The sequence below is a fragment of the Myotis daubentonii genome, chromosome 15 (genome assembly GCF_963259705.1).
Source record: "Myotis daubentonii chromosome 15, mMyoDau2.1, whole genome shotgun sequence".
Lineage (NCBI taxonomy): Eukaryota > Metazoa > Chordata > Mammalia > Chiroptera > Vespertilionidae > Myotis > Myotis daubentonii.
In genome coordinates this window covers 26,696,157-26,709,731 of record NC_081854.1, presented here as the reverse complement: position 1 = coordinate 26,709,731, position 13,575 = coordinate 26,696,157, and the positions used below count along the sequence as shown (strand labels likewise).

At 50.9% G+C, this 13,575-nt stretch overlaps 1 protein-coding gene across 2 annotated transcripts; it reads left to right on the top strand.

The window, feature by feature from the left end:
- Positions 1-41: 41 nt before the first annotated feature.
- FXYD5 (FXYD domain containing ion transport regulator 5) lies at positions 42-12,510 on the top strand. 2 transcript variants are annotated; one of them, XM_059666860.1, is made up of 10 exons: positions 42-477; positions 1,125-1,185; positions 2,724-2,804; positions 3,557-3,613; positions 5,240-5,326; positions 8,381-8,446; positions 9,466-9,495; positions 9,575-9,649; positions 12,207-12,252; positions 12,321-12,510. In XM_059666860.1, exons 2-10 carry the CDS (start codon positions 1,125-1,127, stop codon positions 12,424-12,426), a joined length of 609 nt encoding a protein of 202 aa, XP_059522843.1. In that variant the 5' UTR covers positions 42-477; the 3' UTR covers positions 12,427-12,510. The 2 variants fall into 2 exon arrangements, with proteins under 2 accessions (XP_059522843.1, XP_059522844.1); XM_059666861.1 differs by lacking the exon at positions 42-477 and adding an exon at positions 758-830.
- The last annotated feature ends 1,065 nt before the right edge of the window (positions 12,511-13,575 follow it).

The following is a 13,575-nucleotide window of genomic DNA, read 5'->3' as shown; positions in this document are numbered from 1 at the left end:
CTCCTTCCTCTTCCCCAGCGGCCTCCTCCTCTTTCCAGGATTCCCTTCCTCTCCCTCAACTCCTTCGGGGCTGTGCCCTTTCCGTCTCCTCCTCTAGAGACCCCAATAGACGCCCCCCTTCTCGCCAGCCCCCTCCCCAAAAGAACCCCACCCATCCAAGACCTCCTAGCCCCAGGCCCGGCGGGTGGAGGTCCCTGCCTGGCTTCTCACCCCTCTCCCCCTTCCCATCACCCGTAGCGTCTCCCCCTGCAGCTCCCACCCCAGGCTCTGAAGCCAGGAAACCCAAGAGGAAATGACTGAGCCCGTCTGGGTCCCCGCCCGCCCGCCCGCAGGCGCTCTCCTGGCCACACCCTCCGCCTGCTCGCAGCCGCCGCTGCCCTCTCTCCACGAGGCTGCCGGCTCCGACCCCCAGCTCGGACGTAAGTCTCTCCGCCGACCCTCCTCCACCTTCTCCACTCTGCCCAGGCCGGGGCCCAGGTGAGTAAAGCCTGATCTTAGCGGGTCCTCTCTGCCCCCATTCATGCTCAGTTCTCCGGCCCGCTCTGCCTGACAGGGGTCCTGGGCTGCGCTGCCCCTCTTGCCCCTGCCTCAGTCTCCCCAGCTCTCCTCTCCCTCTCGGACCATCCCGCCCAGCTCTGCCCAGCATCATGTTCTGTTGTCCCTGCGGGGAGGTCCTGACACTCACTTTTTCCTCTGAGGTCAGGAGCACATTACTCACTCTTCCTCTTTCCCTTCCTTGCTGACTCCTGGGCTGGGAGACAGCCCCTGAGGGAGGGAAGGGGCCCCCGGATCTACCCCTGTGCCCCAGGCCCCTCTGGGTGCCCGGCAGGGTCAGTCCTGGTGGGCAAGTGCTTCTCTGCCTCGGGCGTCTGCACAGTGGCTGCTACCTGAATGAAGCCCAGTTTTGTCTGATGTGTCTTGTTTTCTTTGGGGACCTGCAGAGGGAAGAGGGGTGGCTGCTGGGGATCCCACTTCTGAGACACTCCTATTAGCCCTGGTAGGGGCGTCCTTGAAACCATAAGTACCTGCTCAGGCTGGGGAAGGGGGCTGTAAGGATCCCTGGGGCTGCCCTGGGCCTGCCTCGCTGACATCATGGCTGACCCTGGCTCCTGCTCACCCCATAGATGTCGCCCTCCGGCCGCCTGTATCTCCTCACCATTGTGGGCCTGATTCTCCCCACCAGAGGTAAGGCCCAGCCCTTGTCTCCACCCTGCTCCGGAGCCCCCAGCCCTACCTCGAGAGCCCGGCTGGGTGGGCAGCTGGTGGGTTTGGATGTCCTAGCCGGTGTCCTCACCTCCTACTGAGCTGGCACCAGGAAGTGGGGGTCCCAACGAAGGGGCCAAGATTACATTCCTTTTGGACACCTCAGACCTGGGTGGCTGCTTCCAAGTCTGGCCAGAGCCTGTCCTGCTGAGCAGCCTCCATTTCACCTCCCAGAAGAACTGAGTTTGATTTGGCGAGGAGATGGGTGTCGGTTTTCTACTCAGCAGCCAGGAGCTGGGCTCCAGCAGAGCAGCTCGCTGGATGCCCAGGTGATGCACAGTTAGGCAAAGGGGGTGAGCCAGGGCCAGTCCAGGAGCTGGAGATGTCTCCCCTTTGCCTGGAAGTGCTTTCTGAAGGCAGCAGCTATGGTGGCATTGGCAGGTGCGTTCTGCATGGCAGTGTGTGGGAGCTGGCCTTCAGCTTTACTGTATTATATTATACGTGTTGCCCTGCTTGTTTCACAATGAAGAAATAGACTCGGCAAAGGAAGTGTCTGTGCCAGAGGCTAATGAGTGGAGGGGCTGGGCCCAGTGATGCTGTCTGTCCCAGAACCCAGAGCACACTCTCCACTCACTGCCGCAGCTCTCTTGGATACAATGGTTTTCGTGTATGTCATCAGTCATGCAACAAGTATTCGTTGAGCAGCTACTATATGCCAGATCTTATTGTATGCACTATGGAAACAGCAGTGTATAAAACAGGGGCTCACATTCTATTTGGGAAAGACAGAAACCCATTGGTAAATTACATAGTATTCTAGAAGGTGATACGTGTTATGGAGGACAGGAATGAGGATTGTTTGAATAAGGTGTTCAGAGAAGCCCTTACCAGGAGGTGACATTTGGGCAGACACTTGACGGAGATGAGGGAATGAGCCAAGCAGGTATCTGGGGGAATGAGTGAGTCTGGTGAGGAACAGCAGGTAGGCCAGGTGGCTGGGTTGGGTGAACAAGGGGCAGGATGGGAAAAGGAGAGGTTAGAGTAGTGACAGTAGGGCCAGGGTGAGGCACTGACTGCATGTTAAGCAGTGGGGGAGACTCTTCCCCCCTCCATCTCATTTCACACTCTCTAAGGTCTGAGAAGTCGATTCAGTCATCCCCACCTTGCAGTCGAGGCTCAGAGTGGGTGACACAGCAAGGGAATGGCTGGGAACAGCATTTGAGATGAGGGCCCTGGCTGACTCTAGTGCCTGGGCTAACCCATCTCCCCCATCCCACAAAGATGGGCAAGGAGAGGGGCTGGAGGAAGGGTGTTGGGGCATTAGCATTTCTTAAAACACTTCTAAGATCATGTATTGATACCACCAAAGCTGATCAACCAAAGAGCTGTCTGCTGTTCTACCAGCAGAAGGACCTCCTGAATTACACGCCCCCAAAGGCTTCAGAAGGGAGGGTAAGTGGGGATGTTGGTGAGAGGAGGACCAGAGCCTACTCCCTGGCTTCTCATCCTTGATTTCTCAGGACAGACACCCGAGGAGGCCACATCCATTTCTCTAGCAGACTCAACCACTGTGAACATTCATGCCCTGACTCAAACCTCAGGTGAGGAACGAGGGACAGACCTGGTAAGATCCTGTCATTGCAAATAACAATGGCAATACAATTCCCAAACTGGACCAAACTGGTATTTTTGAATTTGTGTAACTGAAAAATCCAGGGATAGACCTTCAGGCGTGGCTTGATCTAGGTTCTCAAATGATGCTATCAGAAACCTGTCTTCATCTCTTGGTTCTGTTTTCTCTGTGGTGGCTTCATTCTCAGGCAGAGTCTCCTCTTATTGTGCCAAGATGGCGTTCAGAAACCTGGGATTTCCATCCTACCTGCTAAGAATCCGGAGGGAAGAGAATTTTCCCTTCCCCAATCCAGCAAATATCCCAGAACTGAGTGTCATTGACCAAGCTCAGGTCACATGCCCACCCCTGAGCTTTGTGGCCACAGATGCAGAAAGCTGATTAGCCAGACCTGGGTCTCATGTTCAACCTCCAACAGGGCTGGTGCCAGCCGCCACTGAATTAAGTAGGCTGAGGGTTGGGGAAGGATGGTTCCCCAAAGGAAGTTCCAGGGCTCTTACCAGAGGTGGGTGGATGCTGAGAGGGGAATGGGAATTGGTGGGAGGGGAGGGCAGGGCCTGAGACAGGGAAGATGCTGCCATTGCATTTAGGCAACGAGGAAATGGCTGGATTAATTAAGTCATTTCCATGACATCAAAATTGAGTTGCTATGGAAATACTCCTGTACCTCCATTCATGGACCCCTCACCTCTTCTCTTTTCTCTCCCTGTTTCTGGACTTCAGACGCAGTTCCTCCAGAACTCCAGCCCACCCCTCAGACTTCAACCCTGCAGGCTGGTGGTGAGTGGGGCAGCGATACGGGGGGAGGTAGGCCTGGGACCAACATGTTTCCCCACTTTCCCTGACACTCTGGGTCTTTGGTTACCCATTTCAGCCCTCCCAACTCTGAATCCCCTGGTTTAATTTGTGGTTGGACAGCCAGCCAACTCATTCACTTCTTTAAAAAAAATCTTTTGGAATCTTGAAAAATAATATGCATGTAGAAAAGTACAAAAAACATAAATGTACAACTTAGCAAACCATTCTGAATTGAACCCCTGTGTAACCACCACCAGGTCAAGGAATGGTTTTGCAAACGCCCCAGAAATTCCCTATGTGCCAACCCCATTCACTTCTTCCTTTAATCTCTTTATCTTTTTCCCTTTTTAAAAAAAATTTTCAAATCATTTTTGAACTTTTTCTTGGAGTCTAACATAATTCAAAAAGTGCTCCCCAATTTTTTCTATTAATGTTTAATGATACAGGTGTATATAAACACATTCTTCTGGGAAGTAATAAAAACGTGGTAGGCAAGACGAAATCCCTTTGTCCATTCCCCATCCTTGTTGTCTCTCCCATCTCAGGGAGGCCCCCGCTGTTAGCATGGGGTTGGGAGTAGTCCCCCAATGAGATTGTATCACGTGTGTGTAACCTGGAGGAAATATGCTGATTGGGAGGTATATTTGTGTGAGCTTAAGGATATTATATGATTGTGTTTCTGCAGCTGGCCTTTCCCCCCCATGAAATAATGTTTGGAAATTCTTCCCACGTTCCCGTATGGACACTGATCTTGTCCTTTTTAACTGCTAAGTTCTCCACAGGGTACTGGTGCACAGTTAATAAATGTATGCACATCTTTTAAAAATATGTATTTTTATTGATTTTTAGAGAGAGAGGAAGGGAGCGGGAGAGAGAGAAAGATCGATGTGAGAGCAGAAGATCGATTGACCGCCTCCTGCATGCCCCCAACTGGGAATCAAACCCCAGCAATCGGGTTTGTGGCCTGCCTGGGAATTGAACCGGTGACCTTTTGGTGCATGGGATGACACCCAACCAACTGAGCCACACAGGCCAGGGCTCTCTGCACATCTTGATGAGCACCTTGGTCACTTCCAGTTTTTTCTGCCACACTCAGTGCCACAATGAGCAACCTTGTCCCTTTCCCTTTGATCAAACACAGCACTTATGTGACTGTTTGGGTCTAAATATTTTACCCTTGTTCACTTGTCCAATTTTCACACAATCCCTCTAAGGTAGAAATGATCATTATCCCTGCCTTAGAGATAGGGACATGGAAGCTCAGAGTAACTTGCCCAAGTTGTCACAGCATGTCAGTGACATGGCTGGGATCAGGGTCCAGGAACCCAGCTCTAGAGCCCAGCTCTTGCCCACAATACAATGGGGCTAAGGGCATGAACACTAAAATTTGTTTTCAAGGCCATTTGGAAGTGGCCGCTTTGATTTGCCTGCCACCAGCAGTTACACGAGTCCCCCTTTCCCACTCCCACAGTGCCACTCGGCTTATGAACGTCTTTGATTTGTGCCAGCGGGACCCGGGGAAGAGGGCCCCTTGCAGTTCTGTGGATCCATGCTGCTCATTCACTTGTTTCTTGCCCTCCCCTCCCCTCCCTGCTCTTCTGACCTCAGTAGAAACACCAACCCAGACGCAGCAACTGAAGGGAGAGACTGTGCTTCTAACCACAGACCCGGGGACGGATGAGAGCAGCACGGAAGGTAGAGCCTTGCACTAGAACAGGAATGTGCAAGTTTTGTTTAATTCTCTTCTAGGTCAGCTTTCCCCCAAGGATATTTCTCAGAGCACCCGTTTGGGGAGTTCTTAATACATCTTCCCAAAACATTTTTTTTTGGTTTGCCCAGCCTGTGTGGCTCAGTGGGATTTGCTGTCAAAGGTGTTTGTGAAACTCTAAGATAAAGTTAATCATGTTTCTTTCTGGCAGGATTTTCCAGAGTCTCAACAAACCTTATTGCAGCAAGTGTCCCCAGAGGGGCATCTAATTTGTGACATTTTCTAAGCCTAATAGACTCAGGATGCTCTTTTGTTCAGGTTCCTTTGCAGGGCTGGGGCCGGGAAATGTGGCTATAGGTGTTTCCCTTGTGTATGTCTTCTTGTTAGAGCAGGAGCTTTTCAAGTGTAAATTACAGAAAACCCAACTAAAATAAAAGCTTATTGGCTGTATATGTTCTGTGAAGTCCAGAGGTACCACTTTCAGGCATGGTTGGATCAAAGAGCTCAAGTCATCATGACAGACTTGCTCCTTCTCTCTGTTGTCTTCATTCTCAAGTGGCTTTCTCCCTCTTGGTGGCAAAGATGGTCCCATAGTTCTAAGTGTAGGTATCAAACTCAGCTAGAGCACAGCTAGAGCACATCTTTCTCATCATCTGCACCCCAAGGTCCAGAATTGACTTTCATTAGCGCAGCTGGGGTCACATGCCCATGTCTGACCAATGAGAACCTGGGAAAAGGGCTACTCTGATTGGTCAGGCCTGAGTTTTGTGCCCGGACCCTTGGGCTGGAGAACCTGGTCAGCCTTGTCTGAACTGCATAGACCAAGAGTCAGGGAAGAGGTGGTTCCCTTAATACCAGTGAGCAGCAAGTGTTCCCAGAGGTGTGGGGAAGGGGGCTGAGACCAGATGAAGGTGGCCTGTGTGATGCTCCATATTTGAGGAGCAGCCCCTCCTGGAAAGGACCTGTAGCTTGGGCTACTCCTTGGCTGAGATACATCCACAGGGTGCGTTTTGGGCACTGGGCAAGAGCACCACCTCTAAGGCCATGCCATTCCCCTATAACAGTTTTTATAAATGTTAGTTTTCCAGTGATGGCAGTAAACTAGCACATTCTGACAGAATCTGCCTATTAAAGCCATTTTATGACAGATGGAAATAAAGGGTCTTGGGGAAGGGAACATCCCCAAGTGGGGTGTAGCAACTCTTTCCACACTTCCCAATTGAGAAAATATCTCCACGTCCCTCATTCACTTGCTCTGAGTCCTTGCTGACCCGAGTTACATGTGCTGTTCCATACTCCTGGTTATGTGCGACCGAAATTCAGCTGAGCCTCAGAGCCACCCAGACCCTGAGCACGGAAGCCCCCAGTGCCTCTCTGCCTCCATCTTTGCTTCTCTTGTGCTGGAGCTTGTCTCCTGCCTTGGCTCCTGTCATCTGCTGGTTCAGAGCTGCGCAGCTTCACCTCGCTTCCACTGAGAATCCCTTCTTGGAATTTGCAAGGTCCCAGGGAAAGGTGAGACTGGGTCACGTGCTCCCCCTTGTGGCCTGGGTTACAATTGGCGAACAAGATAGACGGGAAGCCTGATCACCTCCCACCCCCAGCCCAAGAAAGGGGAAGCTGTTCCCAAAAGAACGGAGGAGTGCGTGCCAAGTAGATAATAACAACCAACGTTAGCTGAGAGTTTGCTCAGTGCTGGACCCTGTGCTAAGCTTTCATGTATTCACTCAGTGCTCATAACCATCACCTTAACCCCATTTTACAGGGAAGAAACTGAGGCCCAGAGAGGTTACTCTGATAGCCCTAGGCCACAGCCCTAAGTGGCAGAACTAGAATCTGAGCCAGGCTCGTTAGGGCCATGGTGCCTCAGCACCACACGCCACCCAGGCTGTCTCTTATATTTTCTGTCCCTGCTATTAACCTTGCCTACCTCTGTTCAAGGCTTTCCTGAACATGTCAGCATCCTTGGCTGATGGTTCATGTTTTGGGAGTGAGGAGCTTAGATTGGCCTGGGGAGCTCCGGGTTCATGAGGCAGCTTTTCTGCCTGTTGACTTCACACTGGGACATCAGACAGTAGTAGCCATTTCACTGGGACACTTCTCAGTGCCAGAGGGGCAGGTCAAGAGAAGGATCCTCTGGTATTTTCGGCCTGGGAGCAGAGGCGATATTCAAAATGTTTTATAACAAGTGCCTCCAGGCTCTGTAACTGGGCCGGGGTCCTGGGGGCACCCAGCCTGGTTATGAGAGATGTTATCCTTTACTTCCTGGGTCTGGGGCCGTCCACAAAGTCCTAGGAGAGGGGTCAGGAGGTTGGAGGGAATCCTATATAATAAAAGGCCAGTGATCATAACGGCGTAATGACCAGAACGACCAATCGACCAGTCACTATGAGGTGCATTGACTACCTCTTGGTCCCTCCCTCCAGCCCTCAGGCTCCAATCGCTGGATGGCCAACAGGGAACCATGGCGGGGCGGGAAAGGGGACTGGGGACTGGCGAGCGGGCAGAACGACCGACTTCTTGGTCTCCCCCTTCCCCCCACACCCCTCCGGAAGGCTCCGATTGCTAGATGGTGAACAGGAAACCATGGGGAACCGGGGTGAGTGGTGGCAGGGCGGGACTGGGGACTGGCAAGCAGGCAGAAGGCAGGCCTCTTGGTCCCTCCCCCCGGCCTGCAGGCTCTGATCACTGGGTGACAAACGGGGAGCCACGGAGAACCAGGGTGGGCAGGAGAACCAGGGTGGGCAGCGGCGGGGCGGGACTGGGGATTGGCGAGCGGGCGGAAGATGGCCCTGATCACAGGCTAGGCCGAGGGACCCTGACCGCACACGATTTCGTTCGCCGGGCCTCTAGTTTCAATATATTCATTATTTACTGGCTTCAGGGGTCGGAGTGGGGGACACACGTGCCGGCCCACTGCATGTGTCGGTGTGGGAAGGGGGTTGCTCACAAAGACACGGTCAGTAATGCCCCTTGTTTCCCTCCACGGCTCGCTCCTGCCCTCCACCATCTTTTGGCCACTCTCTCTGCTGATCCCACTAAAGGCACCACACTCTCCAAGCAGTCTCCAGACAAAGACTTCGCAACAGACCCTGCCCGCAGGCCTACTGGTCAGTAAGTCCCCAGATTGGAAACAGGCCATTTCCTACTGACTGTGTGTTCTAGCGCCTGGAATACTGCCTCAGTAAACATATGTTGGGTGAATACACAACTTCAAGACTGGCAGGGGGTGGGTACAGAATAGGCACATAATAAATAGAGGAATGAATACATAAATGAATGTTGCATGCAAGCCACCCCAATACTCAGTGACTCAAAATGACAACCATTTATTTAGTTTTTGAGAACTAAACTTGAGTCTGCAATTTGGAAGTTTAATCTGGGCTCACGGGGTGGTTATTCTGTTCTCACCTGGATTTATGTATCTGAGATCATTTTGGGGGGTCAGCAAGGAGCTCTGCTTCTAGAGGCACCATGATTCTTCCCCTTGTTCTTCTGTCTTCCACCTCCTGGCCAGCCAGCCCCAATGAGCAGATGGAAATGATATGTCCATGTGACACATTCATTCATTCATTTATTCATTAAAAAGATATTCACCTAGTGCCAGGCACTGTTCTAGGTGCCAGGATACAGCAGTGAACAAAGCAACAAAAATCTTTGCCCTCATAGAGCAGACATTCTAGTGGGGGGAGAGAGACAAAAAAGTAATAGCCATATTAATTATATGTCATGTGGTTTTAAAGTTGTGATCAAGAAAAATAAAACAGGGTTAAGTTGAAAGAGTGACTGGGATTATTTCTGTAAAGGGCATGGAAGGCCTCTCTGAGGAGTTGAAGGGGACGCATGAGGATATCTGGGGACGCACTCTGGGCAGAGGGAGCAGCCAGTGCCAAGGCCCTGAAGTGGTCTGGCAGGTCATGAGCAGGGCTGGGGCAGAGGATGAGGGGAGAATGAGGAGGTAAAGTTCGGGAGGTGATGGGAGCCAGATTGTGTGCCACCTGAGAACTTTAGGTTTTGTTCTATGTGCACCAACATTGAGACACAGGTGTCCCCTCTCCCTGATCCTGTCATTTACTGATTCACTTCACAATCTTTTGCTGAACTTCAACTTGCTCTCTGTCCCCTGCAGATTCAAGTGAGGACGATCCCTTTTCCTATGGTAAGTTACCCAGGGAGGATTCAAGGGGGAGGAAGGGTTAAGGCCCTCTTACCACACTCCTCCACTTTTCTCTCTGCAGATAATTACACTCTCCGGAAACATGGGCTGTTGGTCGCAGCTGTGCTGTTCATCACAGGCATTGTGATCCTCACCAGTGAGAATGGGCGTTGGATGGGAGGGGCACCAAGACTGGGAGGAAGGAGGCCTTGGCATGGGGGTAGGCCAGGGTGGGGGTAGGTTCATGAGGCTCCTGGGCAAGGCAAATTTAAATGAGGCATATCTCTTAGCTTCATAGCCATACAAACCACCACAGAATTCAGTGGCTTAAAATGGCAGCTGTCTACTTAGCTTTCAATTCTGCAACTTGGAAATGTAGCCTGGGCTCAGCTGGATGGTTCTTCTGGTCGCTGCTGGGTTTATTCATGCATCTGAGGTCAGCAGGGACTTCTGTTTCTGTTGGCACCTTGGTTCTTCACCTCGGCTTGTTCATGTGGTGGTGGTGGGATAACTGGATGGTGCAGTATCCAGGACTAGTAGCCATGGGGAGCAGTAATTACACTGGCCTAAAGGGTCGAGAGATAGAACTATCAGAGAGGTTTGCAGCCCCTGCATCATTGTAACCCAGCCAGGAGGGAGCAGGATGGAGGGGACCAGATACATAAACCTTTCTCTCCTGTCCTGCTCTCTCCTGCAGTGCCTCCTTGCCACTGCTGAAGGAGAGGGCGAGGGGCTGAGACTTTGGCCTCTCAGGTCAGCCGGCTCCCAGGGCCCAGCATCACATGGGGAAGGGAGCAGAAGGAGACTAACAAGCAGAAAAACTACTTTTTAAAAAATATATATATTTTATTGATTTTTTACAGAGAGGAAGGGAGAGAGATAGAGCGCTAGAAACATCGATGAGAGAGAACCATCAATCAGCTGCCTCCTGCACATCTCCTATGAGGGATGTGCCCATAACCCAGGTACATGCCCTTGACCCGAATCGAACCTGGGACCTTTCAGTCCGCAGGTCGATGCTCTATCCACTGAGCCAAACCGGTTTTGGCAGAAAAACTACTTAAAAAAAAAAGTTTTTAAAATGCTGCACATTAAATTAAACACTAAGGCCACCAGTTTGCAAGCTCTCAGTTAAACTGTAACCTGCACCAAGTTTTATTACCTCTCTGGCCAACTTTCTCATCAGGAAAATGGGCACAGCCACATCTTTTTTGTCTTAAGGTGGGAGACAGAACACTGACAGAATAAAAAGAGATTGTTAACATGTTAACACGTGTCTGAACCTCATTGAATCAGGGATCAAGCAACATGTGTTTATTGATCCTGACTTTGTGTCTAGCCTGTTCTCTCCCCTGTGGGAAAAGTGAGGCTCAGAGAGTTGGACTGGACAGAGCCTGAATGTTAGTTCTGGGGCCATAAATTGTTCCAGAGACAAATATTTTGGGCACCTACTCTATGCCCAACATGTGCTCTGATGCTGGTCTTGCCCTGGGGGAGCTCAGAACTCATAGGGGGATGACAATAAACAAGCAGTAGGTCAGTGCCTGGCATGTAGTAGGTAAATGCACTAACGAGCAGAGTGGATACAGAGAAAGGTAATAACCATGAGGAAAATAAAGCCATATGATGTGACTGAGAGGGAAAGGGAGAGCTGCTCTCTCTCAAGAGGTAAAATCAGAACTGATTCCTGAGGATGAGAAAGATGATTAAAAAACCCAAAGAGGTAGAGGGAGAAGCCCCAGGTGCACTAATGAGCTGAGCATGTGGCAATAACTGTGGAAAGGGGCTGAATAGGCCAGGGATCCGGGAAGTAAGGGTGGTGTCCAGGAGCCCCCTTTGTCTTCTGAAATCCCCTCTCATTCACTGTGGTCCAGCCTCCTGGCCTCCCTGCTGCTCCTTAAGCCCACCTGTTCCTTCCTACCCCAGGGCCTTTGCAATGACTCTTCACTCTGTGTGGAATACCCTTCCTTCAGATGTCCAGTGGCTCCCCCATCACCTCCTTCAGGTCTTCTGCCTCCTTCCTGGCTTTTTCTTTATAGCTATAGCATGCATCACCTTCTGACTTATCACCACCTGTACACTTGACTTAGTGTTTTTTTTTTTTTAATCCTTACCTGAGGATATGGTTGTGTTTTTTTTTAAATTGATGAGAGAGAGGGAGAGGGAGAAAGATGTGAGAGAGAAACATCAATTGGTTGCTTCCCATACATGCCCCAAATGGGGATTGAACCTGCAACCTAGGTCTGTGCACTGATCAGGGATCAAACCTGACATCTTTTGGTGCACTGGATGACACTCCAACCAACTGAGTCACCCGGTCAGGGCTAGGCCATTGATCTTATTCCTGGTCTCCCCCACTAGAAAGCCAGCTCTACTAGAGCAAGTATTCTAGTCATTCTTGTTCCTGGGTGTATTCCCAGGGCCTAGGTCAGTGCCTGGCACATAGTAGGTACACAGTAAACATCTGTGGAACGAATAATACACAAGTTAGGAAGGTTTCCAAAGTGCTCCTCTATGTGTGGGAGAAGGTCCTCCCTTGGGCCCTGCACCAGCTCTTCTCCCATCTGCTGCTCATCACTTGCTCAGAGTTGCCTTGGTGCTTCCCGAGGAGCAAGGTTGATGGGCTTTGTCCTCCAGCATCCAAAGCACACACATACACACACAGAAGTCAATATTGTTCCAACTTGTGATTGGATCATTTCTTTCATCCACAGGTGGCAAGTGTAGGCAGTTGCCCCGATTATGCCGGAATCATAACAGGTGAGCCCATCAGAAATGGGGGCCAATGACCAAGCTGCCACCAGCTTACCATCTCCCTCCCCTCACAGAGCCTACAGAGTCACAAAAGCCCAGCCTGAGAGGGAAGACCCAGATGGAGCCAGAGCCAGGACCGATGGCCTGAACCCCCTACCTTCCCAACCCTGCCTGCCCTGAGGGCTGTCCAGCTCCCCAGGCACTGCCCTCACGTTGACCATTCTGTCAGAAAAAAAGTAAAGCACTGCAATCCTTGTCTGTCAATCTCTGGTCATTCATGTCTGGGAGTGGAAGAAGTGGCAGGAGCTGGGGACAGGCTCCCTGAGGACTAACATGAGGAGGTCACACTAAAAAAACAAGGTAAGAGATATAGTGAATGAAGCCAGCCTGGGGTGAAGCAGGAGGGATGGGGGAAGGGCTGCAGGGGTTCTGGTCAGTGCTGGATTCTGCCCATGGCAACTTGAGACCGCCGGCCTGGTCCATGCGCAGAGCCTGGTGTCCAATGTCACCTCACCCCTAACATTGGTAGGTAGCCTTGGTAACTGGGCTAGCACAGTGGAGGTCCCAGCCCCATGGTGGCCCCCTTTTCTTCACAGTCTGGGTCCCTCCAGCATGCACACATGAGTGTTGGCCTTACATGAGTGTGGACACCCAGCCTGCATATCTGAGCTTCATCCACACCACCAGCCCACAGATTGGGCTGCCTCTTGATTTAGGGAGTGCCCACCAAGAAGCCACATAGGCCCTGGAGTGGGCTCAGAGAAATTTGGATGGGGAACTGGGTCGCAGGTCCCAGAGCGTGGTTACGTCGAGCACAGGCTCCAGTGGGCACTTCCTGAAGGCTCCGGGGTTCTTCAGCCTGTGAGGAAGGGCTCGATCAGACTAGGCCAGAGCAGGCCTCTGAAGCACAGGGCTTGGGGCAGAGCCTCTACCCAGGTTTAAGGGTCTTCCTGCCAGAGGAAAGGGATAAGGTCCTGTTCACAGGTGATTGCATGAGAGGATTTCACAAACCCGGTCACAGCCTGTTCATGGATTACAAGGTCAGTTCAGTGGGCTGTGAGTAGCATAAAAAGAAGTAATAAGGTATAAAAGGAAATAGCAGTGTATCAAATAACACACATGTATATATATATATATATATATATATATATATATATATATATATATATATATATCTTCTCAATTTTTGCTACAATTTCATCCTATCTGCATTATTATTTTATTTTAATAAATCAACTCACTTTAAAACTTAAGTACGTTTATTTTAAAAACACTATCATGTGTAGAAGAAGCACTGCTTCATATAAATAGAACTAGCCAGAAAAATAA